General features: G+C 38.3%; 1 protein-coding gene across 1 annotated transcript in view; it reads right to left on the reverse strand.

Moving 5' to 3' along the window:
* Positions 1 to 261: 261 nt before the first annotated feature.
* Positions 262 to 14,207, reverse strand: part of LOC126476323 (fap1 adhesin) — a 156,144-nt gene continuing 142,198 nt past the window's right edge. Inside the window, exons 10-11 of the mRNA XM_050103536.1 lie at positions 7,419 to 13,068; positions 262 to 1,509 (exon numbers count right to left, since the gene is read on the reverse strand). Coding sequence (XP_049959493.1) covers positions 1,410 to 1,509; positions 7,419 to 13,068 — 5,750 coding nt within the window. The 3' untranslated portion in view covers positions 262 to 1,409. The remainder of the gene's footprint in view (positions 1,510 to 7,418; positions 13,069 to 14,207) is intronic.

Here is a 14,207-nt window from a genome sequence, read left to right on the forward strand (position 1 = left end):
TTTTGCTGTGGCCTTGCAGACATTTGCTTAATGAATAACATTAATAAGATTCTGCTGTGAAAAGGCTGTGAAAGATGTTATGACATTAGGAGTATTTTGGAGCAGAAGAAGAATTTTGGACCAGGAGAGGAGTGAAAACTGCAGAACATTTACTGTGGAAATATGTACTTCATAATTAGACTTTTGTTCAACATACACAAAAAATAATTAAATATAATAACTGGGATGCTTAAAGGAGCCAAGCAAAGAAACAGTGAGAGGTACAAATCACAAAATTTTATTCATAAAAATGACTCAGAATCTCATTGTGCACATTTGTAACATGAAGAACATAAAAGTTTCAGTTCAATGAAGTAGAAAATTTTAGTTAAATTTTGTCATTGAGAATGTGGAGTGTTTTTAGAAAACACGTCCATGGAAAGCTCACGTAATTACATTTTTATATATAATATATAAATACTAAAAATACTAACACTGTATCTATATGACCAATGACATAAATATACAGCTTTTTGTCCAGATGTTCAAGAGGCAGAAATTTAACAGTCATAGTTCAAGTAGTAAAAAATTTGAAGTAAAGGGCACATCACCTGCAAATTTCTACCAGTCAAACTACCTGGACATGTGTTCCAAAAGCTCACTTATTCAAGATAGAATAAACAAAAAGCAGGAAAATGGAAATGTCTGTTTGTTATACCTATGCTTACACTGAGATAAATAGTAAAAAAATATTTAAATAGTATAAATCATGGAGATTTTGTTAAATATCTTCAGAATAAGTGGCTATAATGAACACCAAATATCAAAAAACAGGAAGTGCCACATCTCTGAATTTTCTCCTCCAACCCTTCAACTTGTGTATAAAGTTTTTCCTTGAATAATATACGGTTGGTACAATGTGTGTAGCAAAAGATTTTGTGTAAAGACTCAAAAAGACACAAAATATGTAGATGTAAAATGTTCATAAAAAGGAAGATCAGTCTACCTGTATCAGTGTGTGAGGACAATCTTTGCTTTGATTATCCTCAATAGCATATCACTCATAAAAAGAAAACATTTCATGAGTGTTACCAGTTTTTACACAGCAACAACTGTCTTAAATTTGCACTAAAAACTGTGCAACTCAGAAGACTGAGGGCTGCGTAGGGCAGAGGTAAAGAGGAAAGGCACAGTCTTCTCAGATCCTCTCCTAGCTTGTCCTACTAGTTTTGGCACCCAATTTAATCTCTTTTAAACAACAACATTCTTGAATTTTAAAACAATATATGCATGTGTTGCCACAAGATTCACTGTCCACAATAGTTTTCTTGTCACAACACAGTCAATGCACAAATATTAACTTTGCTTCCATTATCACCAAAGGAAGCCTCTTCAATTGAGCACATCTGTGAGAGTTTATGTACTCTTCTTCACCTTCTTCTGGATGCTGCTGCCATGATCATTTTTCGTAACATTGGTTCTGGACTGCATTCCTTAGGGTCACACTTCATTTGGCCATGTCCACCACACCTATGGGGAAAAAAACATAAATTTGTATAAATCTGATAGTCTATTGCAGAAACAAATTAGCTGAAATGAAATGAAATGATCATATGGCATTTATTGGCCGGGATATCCCCTTCGGGGTTCGGCCTGACCTCATTGTAGAGATTTTTTCTGAAATTTTAAACAGACTTAATAGTGATATTAGTATACAACCACTGAAGTTGGCAAGTGGCTGTTCTGGCCTCGTAGTCTGGTTGCAGACTGTTTAGCAAGCATGACCAATATTATTACGTGTAGAATATAACCAAGATAACTAGAGCAGTTGTTGAAATATTGTGTAAAATGTAGCCATGGCCAAAACACTGACCCAAAAAAGTGTCTGGTGGGACTATTATTGTCAGGTGTTCACTCACAGCTGAATAACTGGAAGAGTTACTTTGTCTATTTGTTACTTTTATTTTCATGGCCTATTCTTTTAGTATCTCATTTTCTGTTCAGCCAAGGGTAACAAATAAAAATGATGGCCTAAAATAAAACAATGAAAAAGTTGTCTGCAACAGACCAAGGCTATAATTTTATGATTTTCACAGAATACAAAGAACACAAACTATGTTTTATGAATATTCTCTTGCTGACTTCTTTTATTAAATTTGTACTGCTTTGTACAATTTCTTTTGCCTATAAAGTGTATGTATTTTCCAGTTTGAAATCAGATGACTGCCATTTTTTACATGTCGAAAAAAGTCGATGAAAACACTAAAATTAACAGAAAAGTTTATTTATTTTCCACCAATATTTCTCTCTCACTCATGTGTATTATTCTGTTTAGTCCCTACAACTCACTTTTTTGCTCTCTCTTAAGTGTTTGTTTTCTAATTGGTGGTTTGCCTATTCTGTTCCCATGTTTTGCTGTGAACTCTCATCTGCTGCATCACACTAGCTGTTTGAACCGTATCGTATGTTATACTATGCTGTATCTCTTCTTGGTGAAAGGTATGAGTAAATTATCACAGTCTCTAATTAACATTTATATTTGTGTCTTTCATTTTTCTCTTTTTTATCTTTCTTAACCCTTTTGGTCTTGGTGTCCTCATATAAGGACATACTAAATAAATGCTTAGTATATTAAAATTCATTAAATTTTACCATTTATGATTGTTGTCCTCATATTGCCACAAGCAGAGAGTTTATCTGAGCACAGTGTCACCATCTCCTGTCAATCTACGTTATCACAAAATCAAACTGAATGTGTTGTCACATGGACACTTCCTAGCAATTTTTGTACCTCCCATCAGTCAGTTAATATCTTCTGAGTTTAGCTAAAAAAATTTATTTGTGCGTAGAAAGGTGCATTCTTGAAGGTGAAAACTAAAGGTGTCTTTCAGAACGAAAGGTAAGTGACATATTTATAACATTATACATGTCTCCAAATGAGGACATTGTGATTGAAAGTTTGTAATAGCATAGACATTTAGGACATTATTTTGCTGTCGTTTTAGTCAGCTTATGGTTTTTTCACAATGTCCCAAGTCCAAGATAAACAAAGGCCACTTACAGAAGAAGAAGTCATAGAGCTCCTTAATTCATCTGAGATTGACAATCTATCCAATGATTCTGGCATTAATTTTGAAAAAGAGGACAATGATGGAGGTAATGTTAGATGTTTTATATCATACGGTACATTGTAAACTGAGTAGCCTAGAAGCAATGCCCTCTAACTGCATGATAAGTGACACTGAGATAATAATGAAACACTCATCCCATCCAAATGATAATGCATTGGCAGCAAGAATGTTATTGTTGCATACCGTCTAATAAAATCATCAGACGATCAATTCCAATTACAAAATGATCTAGAGAGAATTTCTGTATGGTGCAAAAAGTGGCAATTGGCACTAAACAAAGAAAAGTGTGAGGTTATCCACATGGGTACTAAAAGAAATCCGATATATTTTCGGTATACGATAAATCGCATAAATCTAAGGGCTGTCAATTTGACTAAATACCTAGGAATTACAATTACGACCAACTTAAATTGGAAAGACCACTTAGATAATATTGTGGGGAAGGTGAAACAAATACTGCGGTTTGTTGGTCGAATACTTACAAGATGCGACAAACTCACTAAAGAGACAGCCTGCATTACACTTGTCCGTCCTCTGCTGGAATATTGCAGCACAGTATGGGTTCCTTACCAGGTAGGATTGACAGAGGACATCAAAAAAGTGCAAAGAAGGGCAGTTCATTTTGTGTTATTGTGCAATAGAGGTGAGAGGGTCACTGATGAGACACGTGAGTTGGGGTGGCAATCACTGAAACAAAGGTGGTTTTCTTTGTGGCAAGATCTATTTATGAAATTTCAATCACCAACTTTCTCTTCCGAATGTGAAAGTATTTTGTTGACACCCACCTATGTAGGAAGAAATGATCATCATAATAAAATAAGACAAATCAGAGCTCAAATGGAAAGATTTAGGTGTTTCTTTTTCCCATGCGCCGATCGAGAGTGGAATGGTAGAGAATTAGTATGAAAATGGTTCAATGAACCCTCTGCTAGGCACTTAAGTGTGAATTGCACAGTAACCATGTAGATGTAGATTTGTTACAGCACAATCAACCTAGAGCTGAATAAGAAAAGTATCCATTCTTATCGTAACAGACTGAAAGATCGCTTTGAATGTCCAGATTTGTAAGTCTGATGTCTATTCACATGCTTTGCATCCAGACATGGCAGGGTGACAGCCATGCCTATTGGGCATTTAGCAGGCTTTGTACATGAAGACAACATGCAGTTAGCTTCTTTTGAAACTGAACATGAATTTTGATAGCCATGTTCAATGGTTTATAGCGTTTTGCAACCCAAAACATATTCCATCATGTAGGTGCTGAAAAAATGTACACGGTTGTGTGCTCACCTCAGAATTGATATAAAATGAATTTAACAGCTTTTTCATCTGGGCTACTCAGATGTACATTTTCTTTTTGTAATAGCATTTTTTATTATAGATTCTGGAGATCCCCTTATCATCGGAGCACAAAAACAATGATGACAATGAACAAGACCATTCTGAAATAAATATTGCACCTGAAACTGATGTGATGGACGTTGTTGGTCTAGAGTGGCATCCCGTTGAGAGTGCCTACCAATTTTTTAAGAAAATGTTTCAGTTGTGTTCTTTGTACAGAAATGTGTGGAATGCACAAATATTTATGCAGTTTACAGAAGTGTAGGTAATTTTGCTCCTAGAATAGAAAAATAAATACTTCCACTTATAGAAATTCACATTCTGATGGGAAATTTGAAATACCCCAGGATTGGATGTTACTGGAGGTCACAGCTACACATTTCCCAAATAGCACACATTGTGTCAGTTAACTGTTTCCTAAAATTGAGACAGAACTTCCAGTTCGTTGACATAACAAGTGATCCTGATAAAAATTATTGATTTTGGAAAGTCAGAGCAATATACAATTCCATAAGAGAAAAGTTGCTGAGTTTACCTATAGAAGAACACCTTATTGTTGATGAGCAAATAGTGGCTTTCCAGGGATCATTGAATGTAAAACAATATGTTAAGGTCAAACTGAAACCACATGGAATAAAAACATTTGCACTCTATGGAACAAGGGGTCAAATGTTTGATTTTGTAATAGATCAAGGCTCGACAACAGAACTTGATCCAGCAGTGTTAAACGTTTTTGGTCTTGTTCCATCAGTAGTGGTGAAATTAACAGAAAGAGTCAATGAAACAAATGTGCTTCTCATTTTTGATAATTATTTCTCAAATTATAGTTATCTGCAATACTTGAGAAATAAGAATATGTACGCAATGTGTACTTTGCCAAAATCACTTCAAGAACTTATGATTTTCGAGTGACAAAAACATAATGAAATGTGGAAGAGGCTCTGCTTAGGAACTGATAAGTGAAGGTGGTGAAGTTATAGTAACAAAACGGCGTGGCAATAAGCCAGTAGTAATGGTGTCAAATTTTGTGGGAATTAGAAACAAAGATGTGTGTAAAAGATGGGATAAAACTGAAAAGAAATATGTTGAAATTAACTGGCCATAAGTTATTCAAGTTTACAACCAACATATGTGAGGGGTCAACAAGATGGATTTTCTGATCACACGGATTGAGTACAAGAAAAACACATCAGAATTAGGTGTTCCTAAAAATAAGACCCTTGATTTACTTCATTTTAGGACAAATATGGCAAAAGTACTGACAAAAATAGATACGCCAGCTGCTAGGAAAAGGAGGCACCCACTAGTGAGAGTCCAATGCCATCTCCAAGTACTTCAAAATGAGCCAATGCGGAAGTTCATCCTGAAGCTCATGTTCATTTGAACAACGTAGGGCATCTTCCAGTGGTCAGTGACAAAAAAATCATTTGGCAGGTGAAAGAAACAGGGTTGCAAAGGCAAAACCCAATTTTATTGTGTAAAATGTATCATTCACTTACGTCTGGATAGAAAAAAAACTTTGATTGTCATTCTTCACAAGTATAAAACCATAGTTTATGTATATATAATCGTTAAGTATGCTTTGTGTAATTTATGTATTTTGGTGAAATAAAATCAAATAAAATACTTTGAGTTTGGACTTATACTGCACCCGCTTGAATACAATGTCCTCATTTGGGGCGGGTTGTATCCTCCCTTGGGGGCCACCTCGAAATATTTTATGCAACTGAAAAATCATAATTTAATTTGAAGAACTGGATAGCAAAGCCATGATTTACTTTTCCCACAAAAAAAAAAAAAAAAAAAAAAAAAAAAAAAAAAAAAAAAAAAGTGACCGAAAGGGTTAATAGAAATTTTTGCAGTCCTCTCAAAAGAAGAATTTAGGTGTTGAAAAAGCTGGTACATAATATGCCTACTGTAATAGGTAAACTTTGCATTCTCATGTGCATTTTTACTTTAATAAGTTGTTCACAGGAGTGTGTCGATTTATAGATAACATTTAGTAATTTTAAAACTAAAAATTAGAGACCCAATTTTTCATATACATGTTCAATGCTGGAAATGTGCAGAAGTAAAATCTAGTCACTTCCATCTCAGTTGTGTATCACACTCTGTTAATATTTACATTTTTTGTTTGCTGGTACCTAACTTGAACAGCAGAGAATGGAACAAAAGAAGAATAGAAAAAGCTGCTTATCAGGCAGGAGCATGCACACACACTAGTGAAAGTTGACACAAACTTTTGCCCTTCTTGGCCAAGGCTTTTTCAGAGTGAAGAAACCTCTGGTTTCAAAAACTACAATTTTTCTAACACTTGTTTATTTGTTTGTTTCTTATCTGAGGTTTGTTATTGTTCCCTGTTTATTATCTGAGGTTTGTTATTGTTCCCTGATAATTTCATATTTATTTTTATTGGACTGCAAATCATTTCAGAAGTCATTGAGAGCAGAATTTGCGGTGCTGTGTAGCAGGCTGTCCAAATTACTTAGTTCAAACTGTACCTCCTTAGTTGTCACATTTTAATGTTAATGTAAATGACATCAGAACCTCTGAATGACTTCAGTTCCTCATAGTGTGCAAGATAACAATAGCAAATGCATTCCTAAAGGAAATAGTTAAAACACTGCACATGATGGCCATTTTTAAGAAATCTACCTGTGACAGATTACGAATTGAATGTGTCATTATCACTCAAGTAGAGTCATGTTTAATCAATAGGCCACTATATAGTTTTCATTTGGTGCTAATGGTTTTTTGGCCCCTTTACTGCATAAAAAGAAGGAATCAAACACATATAATCTGTTAGCTCTGTCAGGATATCAGATGTTAGAAATTGATTTGAATACAAACAACACTTATAGTGCAGTTAAAGAACAATGTTACAAAGACATATAATAAATCACAACAAATTATTCTCTACCCTTTTCCCCAAACACTTTAATAAATAATTTAAGTAGGTGGTCTCACCTGCACTCCAAACAGGGACCCGAGGCAGAGTGCACCACTTCTCCAACACGATATGCACTTCCCTGAACTTGACACCCAGTCCTGTGGGCTGCACCCTTGTAGTGGTGCGCTAGGAAATGTGGTGGCAAAGTGGTAGTAGTGGTGGTGGTAGTTGTTGATACATTCAGAACAGTTGCCATAGAGACAGGGCACTCATATCGTGGACAACAAAAGCCTTGGATTGGCTCTTCGTGACAACCTGGGATAGGAGGAGGGCAGCTCTGTTGAAGACATATGATATCACTTCGGAAGCAGAAACAGAAATCACAAGGGTCATCACGAGGTATTTGTTGAGCTGATACGTAGACCTTTCCCCCATAGCGACAGGTTCCTGGACCAAAGGCAGCTTGTTCTTCATCATCATAATCTGTATCACCTCCTGTTGGGTACTGTCCTTCTCCAAATGGAAACTGCTCATATTGATCTTCAGGGTGTTGACTTGGATGATGGTGTGATCCTGTAGTTAATGGTGGTCTAGTTGTGAAATGATGTGATGGTCGTTTCGTTGCTTCCGTTATGTGTTCGATTCCTTCACCAGTTGCCAAGGTATGATCTTCTGGGAAATGTTCGTAAGCTGGATGTGATGTTGAAGAATGAGCAGGCTTCTGATCTGGATGAAATGGTGAAGACGCATTAGCTTCTAGTTCATTTTCCTGTACAGCTGATGCTTGGCTAGTATCAGAATGATCCAAAGAAGTTAGTGCAGGCTGTGCTGTTGTGTGCAGTGGATGTTCAGAAGAGGCAGTAAGAATCTGATTTCCTTCTGTAACTTCCACAGGATGGACATTATTGGCTACTTGTTCCTCTTCCTCTTCATGGACAGGTGGCTTAACTGGAGCTGAAGTTGTATGTTCATGCTGAACCGTTGTTGCTTCTGTAACTGTACCTTGGGAAGACTGTTCAGAAATATCTATATGATGATCTGCTGATTCTATAGGAGCCTGAGAAGGATGTATGATTGCCAGTGTTACAGTGCCACTTTCCTGCACACCACTAGATTGTGTGAAATCACTAGTTGTATCCTGCACACCATGATCCACATCTGGAGCATTGGAACTGCTTGATTGAGATTCCATGTCTTCCGGAATACTTGTTGATACAACAGTCTCAATTAAATGAGGTTCATCTGATGTCTCTGTACTTTCAGACACAGATTCTTGGTCAGCAGGTTTGCTGAAACTAATGGATGTGTCCTTGTCAGATGTAGCTAGCTGTTCTGAAATGCTTTCTGTAGCAGTGGCCTCCTGGACATGACCCTCTGTGGGCCTAGCAGTTTGTTCCAATGATTCTACTGAAGAATGCTGTTCTTCCTTAGAGGGAGTAGGCTGCTGAACTGCTGAAGTGGCAGTTTCTACACTTGTTTCTGCCGCAGAGGAACTATCACCTTCTGCCAGTACTGACTGTTCAGTGTTTGCTGCTTGCTGAATTTCAGGCTCTGAAGGAGATGCCGGCTCTTGTTCCACATCAGGTGCAGAGACTGGCTGATCAACGTTTACTGTGTGTGCCCCTGACTCAATAGGAGAAATCGTGTTTTGTGATCCTGTGTCTTCAATGACTGATGCTTCCTGTTCACCAAGTGTACTTGCTTCCTGAATTCCAGTCTCAGATGACACAGAACTCTGTTGTATTTCTGGTCCTTCTAGTTCAGCAGGTTTCTCACTAGGGGTTTCTGGTATATGAGCTGTAGTGACCTGCTGGACTTCGGTTTCCTCTGGTGTTGAGGGGTGGAGTTCTCCTAATTCTTGTACTGTTGAAACAGTCTCTACAGGAGACTGTGATACAAGAGAAGTAGTAGTTTGCGTGTCTACATTTATTTCTCCTGCATCATCAACATTCGCTTCAGCAACCTGTGATACATGTTCTTCAGGGATGTTAGTTACTTGTATTTCATCAGTCGTACCTGCAACTGGTGCTGTGGGTGTTTCAGATATTTCAGGTTGCTCAGGGCTTGCTGTGCTTTGTTCATCCAATACATCTGTGACAGTTGTTTCATGCCCAACTTGGCTTTCAGGGTGAGATATGTGAGTTGGTGCAATATCAGGTATAACAGAGGGGATGCTGTGTCCCTCATCTGAACTACTTACTGCATTTGCCACTTCCTCAGTAGTAACAGGTTGTAAGGGAACATCAGTTTGTTTGTTTTCCGAATCAGTAGGTGAAATAGTCTGGACTTCCACAGCTTCTGTTACTTTTTCTATTCCCTCCTCACCTATCAAGAATTGCTCAGTTTCTGCGTCTATAGGTAAATTAGTTACTGCATCTGACAGTCCTGAAATCTCAGTGACCTGCTGACCATCCAGTGATGGCTTTTGTGTGTTCTCAATGTGCACCATTTCATCCTGTGCAGTAAATCTAGTCTGTTGTTCTGCAGGTTCTGTGACAGGTGCACCCTCTTGAGGGACCACAGAGTGTTGCACATCATGATCTAGTGGTGCTACTGTCTGTTTGCTTGTTTCCTCTGTAAATCCAGGTGTCTTGTTGTCTTCACTAACAGTGACTACACTTGCAGAACTCTCTTTGTCCTCAAATACTGGTGAGGATGTCTGCAAAATCATTTCTTCTGTAGTTGGTGCATGCTGGTGTGGTATGGAAACATGTTGACTGTCTTCTCCTGGTGGGAGCAGAGTCTGCAGCTTATCTAGTTCCTCTTCTGCAGTAGCTATGGGCTCTACAGAAACAACTGTTGTCTGTGTATCAGAAGCTAAAGATGTAGTAGTCTCATGCTCAAGAATGTCATGATTTTTGTCAACTGTAACAGGCTGTAAGGGAGCAGGTGTGTGTTCTGAATGACTGTCAGCTGCAAATGTTGTTTGTTCATGTTGTTCGTCAACTACAGGCTCCTGAGAAATAATGTCATGCTGAGAACTGACATCCCCTGTTAATGAAGTCTGTTGTTCGGCATAGTTTTCAGTAATGCTGTCAGGTGTCTTATCATCAGACACAGATTCTTGTTGGGATACTGCCTGTATTGGTTGCTGAGTAGTGACAGATTCCTTTTCTTCTTCTGATGCCAAACCTTCTTCTTGCCCTGTTTCTGCAGCTGAAACAGCTTCACTTCCAGGTAATGTAGATTCTTGTGAAACAGTGCTTGATGCTTCTTCCACTGTGATAGGAGACAATGTTTGAATTTCTGCTGTTTCCATGGCCCCTGATCCCTCATTAGATTCATGAGGATTTGAAGCAATAACATGCTGAACATCACTTTCTGTAGGGGACAATGGCTGTTTGTCATCAGGAATCCTGTCTGTAACCTCCTCCTGCATTACTGTATCAGGCTGCTGTGAAGCAGCTACGGGTGCAAGTGTCTGCTGTTCTGCTGTTTCTTCTGTGTCAGATGGCTGCTGTACAGGCTGCTGAGAAACCAATTCTTGTTGAGCAATATCATCAACCTCCTCCTGCATTACTGTATCAGGCTGCTGTGAAGCAGCTACGGGTGCAAGTGTCTGCTGTTCTGCTGTTTCTTCTGTGTCAGATGGCTGCTGTACAGGCTGCTGAGAAACCAATTCCTGTTGAGCAATATCATCAATTGGGGAAACCGTCTGCATTTCTTCAGGATGTTTTTCAGTCTGCTTTTCCTGTTCTGTGAAGAGAGATTCCTGTATAACAGTACTATCCTCTTTGTCACTGGTAGGTAGAGTCACAGACTGCTCATTAGATTCAGCTTCTCCTTCAAGTATGACAGGCTGCTGTGGTAAATGTTCAGTGACTACCTCCACAGATGGCGAGGATTGCTCATTTTTTTGAGTTGTTGGCAAATCACTATCAAATAGTTGGTTCTCTGTAACAGAAGACTGCTGAGAATCACTTTCTAGAGGAGAAGTGGTGTGCACATCACCAGATGTTCCTGTGAGAATTGTGTCTTGTTCAGGTAAATGTTGATGAACAGAGTCTGGCTTGCTGGTCTCAGGGTGAATGGAAGATGCTTCTATTCCTCCTTGTTCTTCTCCAACAGGCTGCACTGGAGGTACATGCTCAGTAAATACAGGAGATTGCTGGGTTTCAGATTCACTCTGTACAGTTGTTTCTTCTTCAGACAGCAAAGATCCTTGTGACACGGTCTGTTGGTGTTCTTCCATGGTTTCAGGGTGAGAAGATGACTGTTGCTCTAACTCAGCTGCTTCAGTAACTACAGGGTGAATAGGTTCTTCATGTCCAGATCCTTCGTCTGAGTCTACTTCTCCTGCCTGTTGAGGAAAAACTGTTTCCTCAAAGCCAGTTATTGCTGGAAAATCAGTCTGATGTTCTGCCTGTTGTTGGTGATCAGAAGGTTTCTCAGATGGTAAATGATGTATCACAGAAGTTGTACCTTGCTGTTCATCATCATTTGATGATGAAGCAGTCACTGTTTCTGTTTCATAACTTTCTGGACTACTGCTAGATACATCAGGTTTTTCAGTGTTAAGAAATTCTTCTGGTTTCATTTGTTCAGAAGATGCCGTTGTTGGGTCTTTTGATTGACTATCAGATTCAGGTGGTGCTACGGAAGGAACATCACTATGTATTATTGAAACAGTTTGCTGACTATCTGTTACTGTTTCAACAGGTGGAAGTTCTGCATCAGGGATACTTTCAGAAGGAACTTGCCCACTGGTAACACCTTCTGCATCAGCTGCTTCCGTATGTGGGCTAGAAATAGATACCTGGTCAGTACTTGAAACAGAAGTTTGAGATGACTGATCTTCATGTGCACTTCCTTCGACAGAAGCTGTAACAGCTGCTGGTTGTGTGATATGGTCAGTTGAAATAGTGAAGTGTTCTACATGTTGTTCGTCAATGACTGATGAGGAAAGACCTGGAGAACTGTCAGTGTGTTCAGTGACAGCTGCTATTGGTTGTTGTGATCCATCAGCATCAGGAGCAGTTGATGAAGAATCTGGGGAAAGTATTGCATCACTGGAACCAGATGAATGTTCTACCACTACAGTTGTAGCTTCTTCAGCACTTGAAGTTGGAGTATATGTGTGGTCTTCCTTGGTTTCTGAAATTCCAACAGGAGAAATTGTTGGAACATAGCCATCTTCAGTGGATGCTTTTTCTGTTGTCACTTGTTGATCCGCATTTTGGCTTTCTGATGGGCTAACTGTATGCTCTAAAGTATCAGCTCCTTCCTGAATTACTGCCTCAGTAGCCTCTGGCTTCACCTCGCTGGGGGCCTGCTCCTCAACCAGTCCACCTTCCACTGGTTGAACCGTTTGCTGTACTTCAGTGCTCTGTTGATCTTTCTCCTCTTGCAGCACTAAATGTTCATCAGCTGGTTTCTCGGAGCTGGGAACATGACTTGTCTGGGTTTCAATAGGTTCGGGGGATGCTGGTATGTGTCCTTCCTGTGCAGAAGAAACAGTTTCTGGTTTTTCCGTGACAGTGGTGTCATGTACAGCGTCTCCTGTGTTCTCCTGTTCCTCCATTTCTGTACCATGGTAGACTGGATGTGCCTCAGTAACTACATTAGAGTCCTGATCAGTATCCAGTGAAGAACCACTATCTGTAATTTGTGGTTTTGTATCTTCTTGATGTTCTTCAGAAGGTGCAGCAGAAGTCTCACTACTGACCATTGGTCTTCCTGTTGCAGCCACCATGCTGTCTGCGACTAGTGTTACTTTATGCTCGACATCTGAAAATTTAGAATTTATTAAAGCACAAATTTTTAATTATACCATCAGCATCATAGTTACTGCATATGGATTCTAGCAAATGTACTATTGAAAATCAGTGAAATTGACAAATTTGTTAGAATGTTATTTTGAGATAAAAAATGCTTTCAGCTATGCATTTTATTTTAAAATTGGTCACAGATGACTGTGAGCAAGGTTGACATTGTTTGCTTTAATTTTACCTTGTGACCAGATATTGTCATTAAAGAAACAATACCACATAACTGACTTTTATGATTTTGTGGCTTTCGGTAAGCTGGGTTACTTGATTCGGAACATATGCTGGTACTTCAGGGCTCACAAATTTTTGAATTCATTATAATGAAAATGAAATTGAAAGAATGATAGTTGGTGCAATGGGTAGCAGCTCTCAATGACTACAAAAAATAAATCTCCACTTTCGTACATTACTTTCAGGAGCTATAATTTCTTCTTTGGTGAAAAATTTTTATTATAAAATGGTGTCCATTTCCAGCCATCTTTTGAAGCCATGACTCAAGAATTGCTTTACAACATGGAGAGATGTGCAACGAGCAATAACAATGTACTTTGGCTCCAAGCACTTTTACATTCATGAGGCAAATTGACAAAGAGTCAGGTATGGGGTATTGTTTTTTTCAACAATATACAGAATAACTTAGAGCAATTTTTTACTTATGATATGCATTTGTTCAATGCTGTAAACTATGTATTTTCAGTATATGTTCTTTGAACTGTAACCAACCTATTTATATTACATTAAAATACCAGGAACAGGAAATCAGCTTTTCATACATTCATTTACACATCAAATTTTATAGCTCCATCAGGAGGGAGAAATCTCTGCATTGTGGAGTTAGCAAGATACATTTCAATTGAGATTTAAAATCAAATAATGAAAATCTGAGATGGAATAATGTTTTAATTGAGGGTTACAGTTACAATGAACTGCTTCTGTGCACTGCAGATATTACTATCATTAATGATACATGAATTATATAATGTCTTCAAGACACTAGCAGTGCAAATTATGTAATGTTTTAGTCTTCAGTTGCTTTACTTCATACTTAGTAAGGATGTGAAAATATTAATTATGGTGAACGACAGCAATTATTATGTA

This window comes from Schistocerca serialis, chromosome 1 (genome assembly GCF_023864345.2).
Source record: "Schistocerca serialis cubense isolate TAMUIC-IGC-003099 chromosome 1, iqSchSeri2.2, whole genome shotgun sequence".
Lineage (NCBI taxonomy): Eukaryota > Metazoa > Arthropoda > Insecta > Orthoptera > Acrididae > Schistocerca > Schistocerca serialis.